Source organism: Xiphophorus maculatus, chromosome 3 (assembly GCF_002775205.1).
Source record: "Xiphophorus maculatus strain JP 163 A chromosome 3, X_maculatus-5.0-male, whole genome shotgun sequence".
Lineage (NCBI taxonomy): Eukaryota > Metazoa > Chordata > Actinopteri > Cyprinodontiformes > Poeciliidae > Xiphophorus > Xiphophorus maculatus.
The window spans coordinates 9086266-9100115 of record NC_036445.1 but is presented as its reverse complement, the minus strand read 5'-3'; the positions used below and the strand labels follow the sequence as shown (position 1 = coordinate 9100115).

The following is a 13850-nucleotide window of genomic DNA, read 5'->3' as shown; positions in this document are numbered from 1 at the left end:
ATATGGTTCTGATTCTGCAGCGCCTGAGGTGGAAGTGGTTTATGACACTGTCAGATCACATCTGTGAGAGGGACAGAGGAGCCAGCGCCGGGGATGCCACAAATAGTTTAAAGAAGAAGGTCTAGCTGGAGAAACTGACCGAGGTTTAGAGCTAAACTGCTCCAAGATGAAGAATGTGAAAATAAGCTCTTAAAACTGATCCAAAATGTAAATATTTTTCTTTCACTGAGTGAAGCTTACCATGTCTGCATATGATCTGTAAAAGAAAAGTACATCTTTGTTGACATACAGAGGTGGCAACTTGTAACTCTAAATAATCCCCATTGACAGGCTGATAATTTTCTCTTAAAAAGGTTATGAATTGTTTCTTTCATGTTCAAAGCAGCCTTTCTGGCTTTAGAAAAAACTATGTTTACGTTTAGCTCCATGCGCTTGGTCCAATAGAGATGAAGATGACAGATGGCTTTCTTATGGAAGAGAAGCTTCATGACAAACTGCTCAGAAGGTTGACAGAATAAACTGAGTGAAGATGCACAGCGGTGGGCTTGGAAATGGACAATATGGAGCAAATTAGGATAACTGACCAGGAAGAAAAAAACAAGTCGTCCAATAAATAGTCTCTTTAATTATTGAGATAAGTGATAATATTGTAATTTTGAGACTATTTTCAAGTAATATATTGATGTCAGGGCAATTTTTACCTTTCAAAGACCAGGTTTTCCGACGCATATATAGAAACTAAAAAATGAAAGTAGTGCGCTTAAACATTAACTTATCAGTCAAAATGTTGTGATTCTGGCAATTCACATGAAATCAATAGATTTCTACACTTTTTCAATCTAATGCATAATTGTGAGTTTATTCAATATTTTTCCCAAAAATGATCAAAAAAAATCTGATAATTTGATAACTTGATAATTTGATAACCTGTTAACATAACAGGTCATGTTAACTCTCAGCTGTTAACAGGTTATCAAATTATGACCTGTTAACTCCCACCTGCAGGTGGCAGTATTTCTTACTTCTACATCCGTAATCTTTGTAACGAATAACAAAAGGTCACATTTACCATCATACAGCGCAAAGATAAAATATTTCTAAATCAATTATTCTGATTGCAAAAAAAATCACAAAAACAATCGTTAAATTCTGGAGGTATCATTAAATTTTAAGATGTACTTATCAAATGGAGACACAGATATTTATTAATATTTTAACAGTTTTTCAATACATTCTGGCACAACCGGCCCTTTGAGAACACTCATGATCTTGATATAGCGGAAATTTGAAAATGAGTTTTACATCCCTGCATTATTTTACATACCAGATAAAGTGCTGAATCTACAACAATTTGTGTTTCAGTTTAATTTGGTAGATCTACAGCAAGATTTCCAAGCTGTATTTGAGAAAAAAGCTCAAGTTTGAGTATATTTTGTTATTATATAAGAGTGGAGCACACTGTACTAAAGAGTTACAGTAAGCTGGTCTAAGGTCAGTAAACAGCAGTTCGAACATTTATCTCATGCTAACGAAGCAGCTTAAGTTAAGCTGCAAATGCCAACAAATACAAACAAACACACACACACACAAGCACAAAATAAAATGAAAATGAAGAATAAATCAAATCAATGCTTCACATACTAACCCAAGTCACGTGTAATCCTACATGCAATCATGGCTTCATCCACAGAGCACCATATTGGTCAGCATCTGTGCCAGCGCTCCATTGACCCATATCTTGCTCTTGCCCAGAAGTCAAATGCCTCTCAGTATCTGTCTGACTCACTCTCAGGAGGCTCATCCCTGCTACTAACTGCTGACAGACACCCAAAATATGCTCTAAATATTATGGACACTAGTTTGTTTTTTATAATTACTGTATGTTTTCTGTTAAGAATAAAATATTCATTCTTTTTTTTTACTTGCTACAGTTTTCAGGGTTTTTTAGTCCTTTTTTTTTACATCTTCAACACCAGCATTAATACAACAGTGGATGTAAGAGTGTTGGATCTTTATGGTAGGGTTTGTGAACCCAATCATTACATTATTATTATTATTATAGAAAAGCTATAATAAGCTTGAAGGTCATGAAATATGTGTTTAAAGCCCACATCAGCTTATGATAGTGAACATGCAGTTGTCAGTTCCTCCAAATTATGGATTTTCTCCCATTCATGTTCATATGAGTTTTAAACCCATCTGTAGAAATCCACTTTCCTTTATAACATGGGAAAATGTCTTGTTATAGGTGAGATAATCTCCCAGTGGATCTAGTGCTTTTTCTGATCAATATTATAGAATTATTTATGCAAAACAAGCTCCTGTATCTTGCTGAAAGGTTATACTTGTAAGTTAGTTTTGTCTTATTTTAAGTGTACTAAGATGTTTGCACTAGAAATTACATCAAAAGTACTTGCCAAGATTTTGTGTTTTTCCAGTGTGAGCAATTCAAATTTTCCAGATTAGAAGTACAAAATTCCAACCTTTAGGCACATAATAAAAGCTCCTGGAAAGTTACAGCCGGACTCACACTCAGGGGAGGCAGGCTGGCAAACGCCACTCAGTATAATCCTTCAGAAACTGCATAAAGCAAATATAATCGCATAACATCAAATCAACTCAGCTTATGATAGAAATGCTGTGTTTCTGACATACAGAGCTTGGGGTTAAAAGGGCAGCAATAGGATGGAGGTCATGACCACAACAGGGGATAAATCTCCTGCTGTCCTGACTTGAGGTCCCCTGAGGTCATAAATCTTTGACTTTGTTCTTTTATTGCTGGTAGATCTGACCTCTCAGTGATATTTGTGTGTGTAGCATTTTTTTAATTCAATACTTTTTGAATTTGTGAGAAAACTGTATAGATGATGTGAACTAAGCAATATCTGTATTATCTGTTCCAGTCAGGAAGCTGTTTGCCATTCTGCATAAATCTGCATTGTAATCTTTGCAGCTGCTCACTAATTGGAAATCTTCCTTCAATGATTGGTTGGTCCATCCATTTTATGATTCTGGGAATTGCATTCTAAATAATCTTTTAATCTGATAGGGCCTGTCACTGTCTTCTTTGTTTAAATGTATATGGCGCTACATTAAACACAAATATATTCCGTTGGAATAACTGCATACTTCTAAATTATTCTCAGTTCAGGTTCAATCTAATTTTCTAATATTTTCATTTAAACCAATCATTTTCTAACCATATGCTGACAAAGGAAGACTTCCAGTACAGACTGTCCTTTCATTAAATGCAAATTCAGGACAGCACCCCCTCGATAGTCACGATCAGAGTATTAGAAATCACTCACAGCAGAAATCACCTTCCCCCCCAATCTGCAGCAGCTCTAATCCTGACTCAAGACTCCACAGACACACTCTCATTGTTAAAGGTGACCTATTCTGTTTCCTTGTAGAGGTTAAGATAGGTCTAAGGGCTTCACAAAACATGTTCATTAAATTTTTTTTGTACCAAATCTTCAATAATGAGATTTCAGTCTGGTCAGTTCTGCCTATTTTGAGCTCCTTTCAGGATGAGCTGTTTCAGGGCCTCTTGCCACTTTAAATCCAAGTAAACTGCTGCTGGCCACGCCCCCTTCTCAATGTTTATACTCAGACGTGAAAATGGCCGCAAACAGATACAAAATTATACAAACGTATATTTCTGAAAAGCAACAAGAATGCCGTGGTTTCTCACAACAAAACACTTCTCTTTCCCAGCAGCCATTGTACAGCAAATACAGCAGTGAAATCAGGTGAGCAAGTGCTGGAGCTCTACTGCTTGGGTTGCTAGGTAACGGGGCTGGGTTTGGCTAGGGTTGCTTGGTAATGGCGCAGTGACCGTCAAATGTGACTTAACAATTGGAAGGTTTTATAAACAGCTCACTCTCAAGACATCTAAACAATTAACTTATTACCAAAATGGATGGATGTTTTTTTAAGTGCCTGGGTTGATTTTAGAAAAAGCTGAGATCCAAATAAAAGTATAAAAACCGCTAGGTGTGTTGGCTAGGTCTCTGATCACAGCATATTTGTATAAATTGTTCTCTTAATTTTAACCCTAACCCTATTTTGACCTCCACAGTGCCTTTTTACTGCCGTGGCTCTATCTGATTGAACCCTGAGGAAAAACAGTTCATAAAAGAACCCTAAGGACTGTTCATGGACACTTTGAAAACTGTTTACTTAACCCAGCTGGCACTGGGGGTGGGTAATATCTAAAATCAACTTTCTTGAGTTTTACATCATGCTATAATTATATTCCCTCATCCCAAACATACTTGGAGTGTTGCTTTGATTCTTTCATGCATATTTGTCAACCTTTCTAGGATTCCTAAATGCTTCCTTCGCACCTTCCCCACTCAGCCCCTATAAACTAGTGGCACCAGCATTAAGCAAACACCTGGTGTGTATATGCTGAGCTCCTCATGCAAACTTCTCAGTTCAACTTTCCTAAGAAAAGTTGTAAATGAGAAGCATTTTTGTGGTGATGTGCTAAAGGCAGAGTGTCAGAGTGAAATCAAATGAGAAATCTAATTTCTTTGAAGTTATGTTTGATATGTACAGCATTTTTATACCAACTGAAGGTAACAGTTTCTTTATTGTGCCCGGAAGATACATAATTGTGCCCCTTTAAAAAAATATTAATTTGTGAATAAATTAAACAAGGGGAGTTTTGTACCTGCAGAAAATCTCCTCGCCATCCAGCTGGTAGCACTGTCCTCCATTGAGGCAATAGTTGGGCTGCATCTCACAGGCAGAGCGGCAGCTTCCATTGATCAACTGGTAGCCGACTCTGCACCCATTAGGCAAAACGTTAGGTGCAGCACCAGGATATGATCCCCCAGGGATGAAGGAACCAGACCCAGGGACCCGAGGCCTGGAGCGAGCAGGAGACCCTGCAGCCTCTCTGAGGTCTTCTTCGGTCTCATAGGCATCGGTTGTGGTGCTGTAGCTGTATTCGTCAACAGTGGTAGTCATGCCATCGTCGTAGGGTGTAAGGTAGTCGTAGTTTTCTGGCATTGCCCAGGAAGTTGCCTCTGCGCCTTGCAGCTCGTGGGCCAGAGAGGATGGAGAGGGTGGGGCGAGGTTTAAGTTACGCCCACGAGAGGATGGATCAAAGAAGTCCACGTGAAGGACGTCTGGGTTGGAGGGGTTAGTGGCAGCTGCTGGCGGGGCAGTAGTGGTAGTAAGGTGGTCCAGGTCAAACATGGCAGTTTCCTTGACATGGATCCAAGGTGGGTTGGTATGTGGCAGACCCTCCTCCTCTTCATCCCCTTCTTCCTCTCCTTTCACGACATCCTCTCTGAGTGGGTTGCTAGGCAACAGGAGATCTGTCTCAGCCGAATCTGGGATGATCTGGGGCGTCGCTGCAACGCTCACTTTCTCCACCGTGGGAGCAGGAAACATGCCGCTGCTCTCAGTGTCGTCCTTGTCACCGCGAGGCATACGACCCGCCCTCTGGGTCACGGAGCCGATCGGAGCAGAAGTGGCAGAGGTGCTCATCCCGGTTACTGTTGCCATGACATCATTAACCTTTACAGGGCCGTCCTCCTCGATGACTGTAGAAGTGGTGTTGACTTTATCGTCTGGCTCAGTAGCATTTATACCAAGAACCATCCCTGCAAAGAGAGAAAAGTCTTTTAGTATTGTTTGTTGAATATGTACAAAAAAATACTTATACTATGAAGCATAATGTCAAAACTTTTGTTTTACATTTTTAAGGGAGTGGCTGGAATTATAAACTTATCAATATTCCCTCTCTTTGTCCACCTACATAATCTTACATTTATTACTTGTATAATCCATACGTATAACAACTAAACCCATATTTAATAGAAAATATAGTATCCATTTAATTATAATTACACTGGTTGAAAAATCATTATTTTTATATCCAGCAATAATCCTATGTTTATATGATAATTTGAACAGTTTTATGTTTGAACATTGTCTAAGTTCAATATTCAAATTCTTTCACAGTTTGACTCCACTTACTGATACAAAACGTTTTTCCAGTTCTGAATTTGTATATTTTAAACTATAATTCCCTCCTTAACCTATAAATTTGCTCTTTAGTCTTAAACAATTTTCTAATGTTAACGCCAGATTAACGGTAACGGTTGTTTTTTTTGTTTTGTTTTGTAAAGAAATACAGCTTTTAATAAGTTAGATTGTACAAATCCCATGTTAATGTTTTCTAAATATCCCACCTTATAAATTCAATCTTGACAGCAAGATTTGTGAAGATTTCTAAATGCAACAAAATTCACACTGATTTGGATTTATTCTAACAAAAGTTATTTGTGTCAAATACAGAAAAAAATTTAGTTCTTAACTTCAACTACATGGTTAAAGACAAAGTGGACAGAAGGACAGTACACTTACACGTGCCCTACTTTCACTTATTCTTTTTAATCGTGTGGGAACTAAAGGCACATTGCTGCAGTTTTCGGAGACAAATCCAATTGGGTTCTTGCCAAATAAAAAATCTCAGCAGCTCAGTGGGTGGTCTGGGTTTTGTCTGCTTCTATTCTTAAGGATGTTTCATACATTTTCTCTGTCAGATAGTCTCTGTCTGTTATGCACCAGGTTGGATATGGAAACTGCTAATATAAGATACTAAAGATAAGCAAAAAAACCCAACTCCATAATCATTTTGTCTTTTGTTTTATATAATGCTTAATTATTTATTTTCTGCCATGAGTGGTAATGAATTATTTATCATTAATGATCGCTCATGGCAGAAAAGCCAGAAAAGGGTATTTGTTTGCGCATAAAAAGAAACCAGAATTAGTCAAAAATGTGTAATGTCAAATCTCAAACTGTACAAAAATCTGTCACAAAATTATGTGAAATGTTGTTATACAACAACAACAACAATAATAATAATAATAATAATAATAATAATAATAATAATAATAATAATAATAATAATAATAATAATACAAATGCAACCCTTACACCATCAAAACCCCTGACTTTTATCTAAAAAATCACAGTCAAATTTTCCCAGGAACTAAAAAAAGTGAAAGATTAACATTTATGACACCAGACATGTCTTTACATCTGCAGGTACAAAAGGTACTGACAAATAATTAGAAGTGAAAAATGAAATTCGGGAACCTGAAGCTTAAAATAAATGAAAGATTTCAATGTAAACATCAACTAAATACTCGAATACCCAATGCAAACTGTTCTAACAAAGAAAACATGAAAAAACATCTTCAAATAACCTACAACAAAATTTAAATCGATTATTTACTACATAAGTCTGATTCTTAAACCATCATGAAAAGTTCATGGTGGTTTAGTTTTTTTTTTTTTTAAATGGTCAAAAAATAAATAAAAATTAGCATTTTTTCATAATCTCCTATTAAAAACAAGTCTAAAATCTGAAAATGAAAACGAAAGCAACAAAAATAAGAGTAATTTAACATAAAACTAAAACATAAACATTACAGGAAACTGTTATGTTATGCCATTCAATCTGAATCTTTCTTTAAAACACCTCCTTGTCAAGCATCCCCTCGTGTGCCACACTGTTACTTCATGCTTTAAACTCTTGCGGATTACAAAATCAGCAGAACAATCTCAAGGCATCTGGGGGATGAAACAAATTAAAATGACACACAATTGGCTGTATCCTCCAGTTGATTACTTCATCTGAGGGCGGCTCAGGGACCCATGCAAAAAAAAAGCAGCTTTTAGGGTCACTCCTACTTCTGGATTAAAGGAATAATTCACTAATGTACTTCAATGGCGTGTATCTGGGATTAGGGATTATTGGTTTGAAGAGGGAATGGATTTTGGGGTTCACTGTAGGGGTGGGGGCTGATGATCTCAGAGAGACTCAGACAAAACAATGTCTGGACAGATTTCTAGGCAAACAAACTAAAGTTCAATTAAAGTGGACTAAAGAGGGTTGGTGTGAATGCACTCTTAATGCCAACGTGACGTCACTTAAACAATAAATCAACAGAGACGTTCAGACAAGTCACCAGTCCATCATAGGTGCACTTTGTGTGCGTAGACGGTGCAATCTGAAGGAATATTGGCTAATAAACATATTATCTGGACAGAATACTGAGCTAATCCCTTGCAGTTGTTGTTATTAAGATCTGCAGAATCAGATTAGTCAAGGGTGATGATGAGGAATAAATCACTGGTAGTTTGTGTCTGAAAGAGAAATTGTTTTGTTTCTCTATTTGACTTTCCATTCTTTTCTCTTTTTTGTACTTCATGGTTAGCCTCAGTTAGCAGAACCTCCTCATTTGTTCTAATGAAAACATAAAAACTGTTTGTATTTGAGACACACTAATTTACCAAACTACACCTTTAACAGCCAATAAACCTATTTGGATTTTATGGTTTCATATTAATCATCTGGAGGCTCTTTGAATATTTTTCTTTATTTCTGAACATTCTGTACACATCTCAGCAGGAATGATTTACCTACACTGGCAAGAAAATAAAATCAAGGACCTCCTGTGAGTTGGCTTTAAACATAAATTTGTAGGTTTAAAGAGATTTTTTCTATCATGCTGAGCTAATCAGGTTCTCAGAGGGTAGAAACCCTGTGAACATCAGCCTTGATCTGGATGTTGATTCCTGTTCTCATTTAGTTCCAAATTTCTCTGACTAAAACCAGGCCATATTTAATTTCAGCAGTTAATGCTTCTCTATTTAACCTTTTTTAAACACAAACTGCCAAAAAATCATATAATTTGTCTTGTGTAAATGACTGGCTCAGCCTTCATTTTAGGTACTTATTTATTTTTTGCCACTTCCACTCAGGGGCTGGATTTATGCAAAAATAAACATCTACAGAAAGATCTGTTAGGAATGTTTACTTTGAGCAAACGTAAGCCTAATTTTAGGCTACATGTTAATAACTTGAGGTTTTTTTTCTGTGTTGGTGAGCAGAACCAAAAGAGCTTGTATTGTTGTTCATCAAGGGACTTAAACTGATGTTTAACTAATGTTTCATAGTAGACTCGACAGCTTGAATAAACACTCTAGTGAGTCTGGCTACCTCATAGTGTCAAGACAGATTTGGTCAAAAAAGAAGGGAAAGTTAGCTATTACTTCAGCAACTCACTTTTTAACTTGGCACAACAGACTCAATCCAACTGAGGCAACAAACTGGACAGACTGGAACAAAAAACCTATAAAAACATTTTTTCTACACTAACCGTTCCAACTTCATTATTCAGTGTCTAAAAAACAGAAAACTTATGTCTCTGTAAATAGCTTTCTTTCTGTCTGCAATAAAATCTGTTAAATGATGTTTAACATAAAAAGATAATTATGCCCACAAAATTAAACATCCAACGTATGAGCAACAGTAAAAATCAGAAGTTCCTGTTTCAGATGGGCAAAAAGTAACCAGTGGTTGGGAGTTCAAGCCCACCATCATCTCCTGCTGTGAGCTGAAATGCACTGCTGGTCCCATAAGAAGCTTTGTTTGAAAACCTCCTAATAGCATATGTGAGGATCATTGCTGACTGCTGTTAAGTTTAGTCTTGATAATATGTTTGTCAATGCAGGGGCAACTAACTGGGCACAACCTTCACTGCAGTTATGAATGCATGTTCTGGAGACAATGATGTGGAAAAACCAAACCAGCACAACTTTTGAGCCTCTTTAACTGCAGTTTATTTTCCCATTTCCCATGCCAGTCACAAGTTGCAGTCTATATAGCCAAGTTTATTTCTATATCCCATTTCAGCAACAAGGCAATTAAAGTGCTGTACCATAAAAAACACAACACAGTCAGCAATTATGAAGAAAGCAATAATCATCATATTTTGTCAAATGCCATCATCAAAATTGTCAAATTTGATGAATTTCCTATTCACATGAACTAGCTGGCAAGCATTATGTCATTTTGAGATGGCTAAGAGACATAATAACCTAAAAAAATGTTACTCATAAAAGGTAAAGCAATGACAAATATCTTCTATGTAGATTCTTTAAAATAAACATGTGGTCCACCATCATTATTGAGTCGGCAAGTAATATATTTCATTAAATTTAGATAAGGGGGAGGATTAAGTAAGTGCTCATTTCTTCCTACTCCTTTTCAAACAGAAAAGTAGTGGTAAACGAATTATTTTGTTCTTGGCTATGTATGCACATGTTTTCTCTGTCCTACTGAGTGCTTGTTTTTTTTGTACTTTTTAAAAAACCTGTGAAAAAAATAAATAAAATAAAATCAAAAGCCATCAAGAAAATTCAACAAAGATCCTAGGAATTTATAGTTATGTCTTAAAACATTTTTAAGATGCTGAAACTGTTAAAAATGCTAATTTGGTTGATTTCTAAATAATAATAAATATTTAATTTGAGAATGTCAAGATCACCAGTGTTTAAAACCTGCTAATAAAACATTTGTAATAATGAAATTAACTTCTGTTGAAAACTTTCTCATATCTCAAGGTGCTAAGAGGAACATTAAACTCTGAGCCAGTGAAAGGTGAAAAGCACTTTGGATTATTTATGACATTTAGGAGGCTTTTATGGCACATCACTAAAACTGCACTGCAGTAGTTCAGTTTAAACTGGATATATGCATGGAGTTTATGTTTATGTTTCGGTTCCATAGACGAGAAACAATGTTAAGATGAGACTTTTATAAGAAAGGTCTTGGTCAAGGTCTTGTCTAAAAGATTTATCATTACCTTAGTATGTAACTATTTTCTTGTTGTTACTATCATCCAGCGGGACGTCTGTGCAAAAAACAATGACAGGAAAAATTTGAGTTTATTGAAAATATTTTGGGTTCAACTTGATGTTAATCCATCCAGCAGTCTCACAATCCGCTGCTGTTTAATGCATCAACTGAGCAGCCAGGAGATAAAAAACAAAAACATATTATTTTTAACTCTAACATGGATAAATACAACTTTATCAATCAAAACATGCTTACTTCTCCACCAGGAACTGAACGTTGAAGCCAAAAAACGTTCTGGTCTTAATGTGCAACTGAAAATTAAGTACCAATTTCACTTCTTCTCCTTATGCTGCAACTGGAACCAGTTAGATGAGTGCAAAACTACTGGGGATTGTAAGGTAGTGTAGGAAAGTTTCCCATACATTAGAGAGTGATGACAGATTATGATGGGAAGAGGTGGAGATGAACAATGGGGAGAAGAGCAACATAATGACACAGAGACAGCAAAGAATAGAGACAGAAAGATAAAGAGAGGGAATAGGTGACATTTGCTGTGATTGATGGGAAAAGATGGTGAAAGAGACTGACTGGAGAAGGCAGAAAGAAGAGGAGTCTTTCATGGCCTCTGATAGACTTTCTGACTTTAGCTTTCACTGTGACAGTCTGTCATCTGTCAGGAATGAATCATACCCCAGAGATCTTTTGTCTGCACTCAGAAGACAGATTCCCTCAGTTTGATTAAATTGCAGCACCATCCTGGTTGAAAGGGTAATTGTTACTAAAAGATGCTGCCTTTAGTCTGGACTCCTTTGACTTTTGTAGGCACATAAGGGAAATCTCATCACATCTGGATACCCAAAACAACACAACTCAGACTCTATTATATCAACAAACAGGTTTTTATGCAAGTTTGACTTGAATCCAGGACTTTTTTTCTTTTTCATTTTGGGGAGATGGGAAATTGAAAAATCCAAGAGATTATATTTCAATCGCTGTTGTGTTAATTTTCAGATATAACTTGAACCCAGTCTCAGCAGGCAAACGTCCAGTGGTTATTACTTTACATCTCTGTTGCTTTACATCTACTCTGTTTTTTGTTCCATTTACATACTTTTTAAAACTTACAGTACAGACCAAAAGTTTGGACACAACTGTGTGAGATAATATGCAAATGAATCTTAACCCTCTCATGCATGAATTATGATCCTTTGTGTCAGAATTTTTTTTTCCATTTTTTAAAATTCTTTTCTTAAGGCATAAAAAAGGTAGGAAAATTTTTTTGTAAAAATAATTTTTTTTTATTTTTTTTATTTTTATGTGATCAATTGTAATTTTGTCCACATACAAAGTTGTTATTTGAAAAATACATCAGTAGTATTGTTCTTTAGGGGTTATCTGATGTCACAATATTTTTTTTACTTGCAAGAGTCGTCTACAGTAGAAGGAGGGACCGGGTCGGTTCTCATGCTTTTTTGTCTGTCGGCCATATTGTATTTAACAAAAATAATTTCTTGCATTTGCAGCTGATGGCCAGTAGTTGATGGTATATTTTATGATGCATTAGTGTCCACTTCAGTGGTCTGTGTGCATTTATAACATAAAAATCCACAGGAAGCACAAGAAAATGGCTTTTAGATAGCTGTCCACTGTAGTGACCACTATGCATGAAAGGGTTAATGATGCATTTTATTGACCAATTTTGCATCAGTTTTTTTATTATGTGAGACAATGTATTATTAATATTAATTGGCATTACTGAATGAAACATGTTGAGTACAGAGGCAGAAAAATATCCATTCACAGTATAGAAGTAATTTCTGTAAAACTAACCGAAAACATTCACAAGTCCACAGGAATAACTTTGATTCCACACACACCCCACCCATGTGGACTGATTGATCAAGGATCCTCTGCATGTTGTTTAATCTCCTCTGTGCTTTCAACAGAGTCGAGCTTGTTTACAAAGCACAGGCGATCAGAGCTCAGGTACTTTTTTTGAGAACACAGTAGTGTCATCCTGCCAGAATCCTCACAGTGCATCACTGAACTGAGCTCCAATTAAGTGGAGCTGTCTCCGTTTCAACACCTCGTTAGCTTAATTGGATTAACCCTCTATGGCATGGCGTTGCCCTCAGGCAACAAACCACATAGCTGTACCTCACATTGCTCCTTTATTTTATTTTTTGGGGGGCATGATTTTTGACATATTTTTGTCCAAAAAAAAGTTTTTTTATGAATATAGTTTTTGTTTGATTTGTATTTCATTTCTCATAATCAGTGTAGACAATCTTGGTGTTCTAGACCAATGTTACCCTGAGGCAACAAACCCAAATCTGGTTCCAGGAGGTGTCAGAGTCCGATTTTATGATTGACATGTAATTAGGGACCACCAAGCTCCCAAAGAATGCAGGAAAATATTTCTTCCCCACAAAAATAAAAAGTCATGCCATAGAGGGTTAACGAAGAGAAACTTTTTTGACGGGCAGCCGATTTTAGAGCAGCATGGTGGCTCTCTGACAACTGTTAAGGTATTTTCTGCAGCATGTGGGTGGTTTACCTTTCAGACCTTATGGTACATTGTGGTTAAAGTATAAACTATGCAGCACAGACTTGTGTGCTATTGTAAAACGTTCAAGTTGCAGTTGGCAAGACAACCTAAGTCAAGACCAAAGACAAAACTACGGGTGCATTTACACCAGCCATGATTAGTCCATTTTAATAGAAGTTGAGGTCTGACAATGTAATACTGCAATTTTGGTCCCCAATCAAATCGAGTCAACTGGACTGTCAGGTGTGGAAACACCTTGAGACCAAAACCGGACCAATGACACTGAAATAGATCAGACTAAATGGTTTCAGTTAGATGCACAGTTATATCAGTTAACACACCATTTTATGTGGGCAGACTCTGAACTATATGCCACTGCAATAAATATGACAAACAATCACAGAAAACAGTAAAAACTAGACAACTCTTCAGAATTGCTAACTAAAAGCTAACTCCCTTAGCATTAAGTGATGGTAGCATGAGTGGAGGTGACAGGTGAAGGCAGAAGACTAAACTTTGAGGAGTTTTTTGTTTGTTTTTGTTTTTCTTTTACAGAGACAAAGCAAACCCATTTTGACCCTGGCTGTTTTAAAAACTAAAATTTGAAGATCTAAACTTGAGAACTTTTAG

General features: G+C 36.5%; 1 protein-coding gene across 7 annotated transcripts in view; it reads right to left on the bottom strand.

Moving 5' to 3' along the window:
• Positions 1 to 13850, bottom strand: part of cspg5 (chondroitin sulfate proteoglycan 5) — a 52744-nt gene that overhangs the window by 27045 nt on the left and 11849 nt on the right. For all 7 annotated transcript variants that reach the window (XM_023330683.1, XM_023330682.1, XM_023330677.1 and 4 more), the window contains exon 2: positions 4679 to 5618. In XM_023330683.1, coding sequence (XP_023186451.1) covers positions 4679 to 5618 — 940 coding nt within the window. The remainder of the gene's footprint in view (positions 1 to 4678; positions 5619 to 13850) is intronic.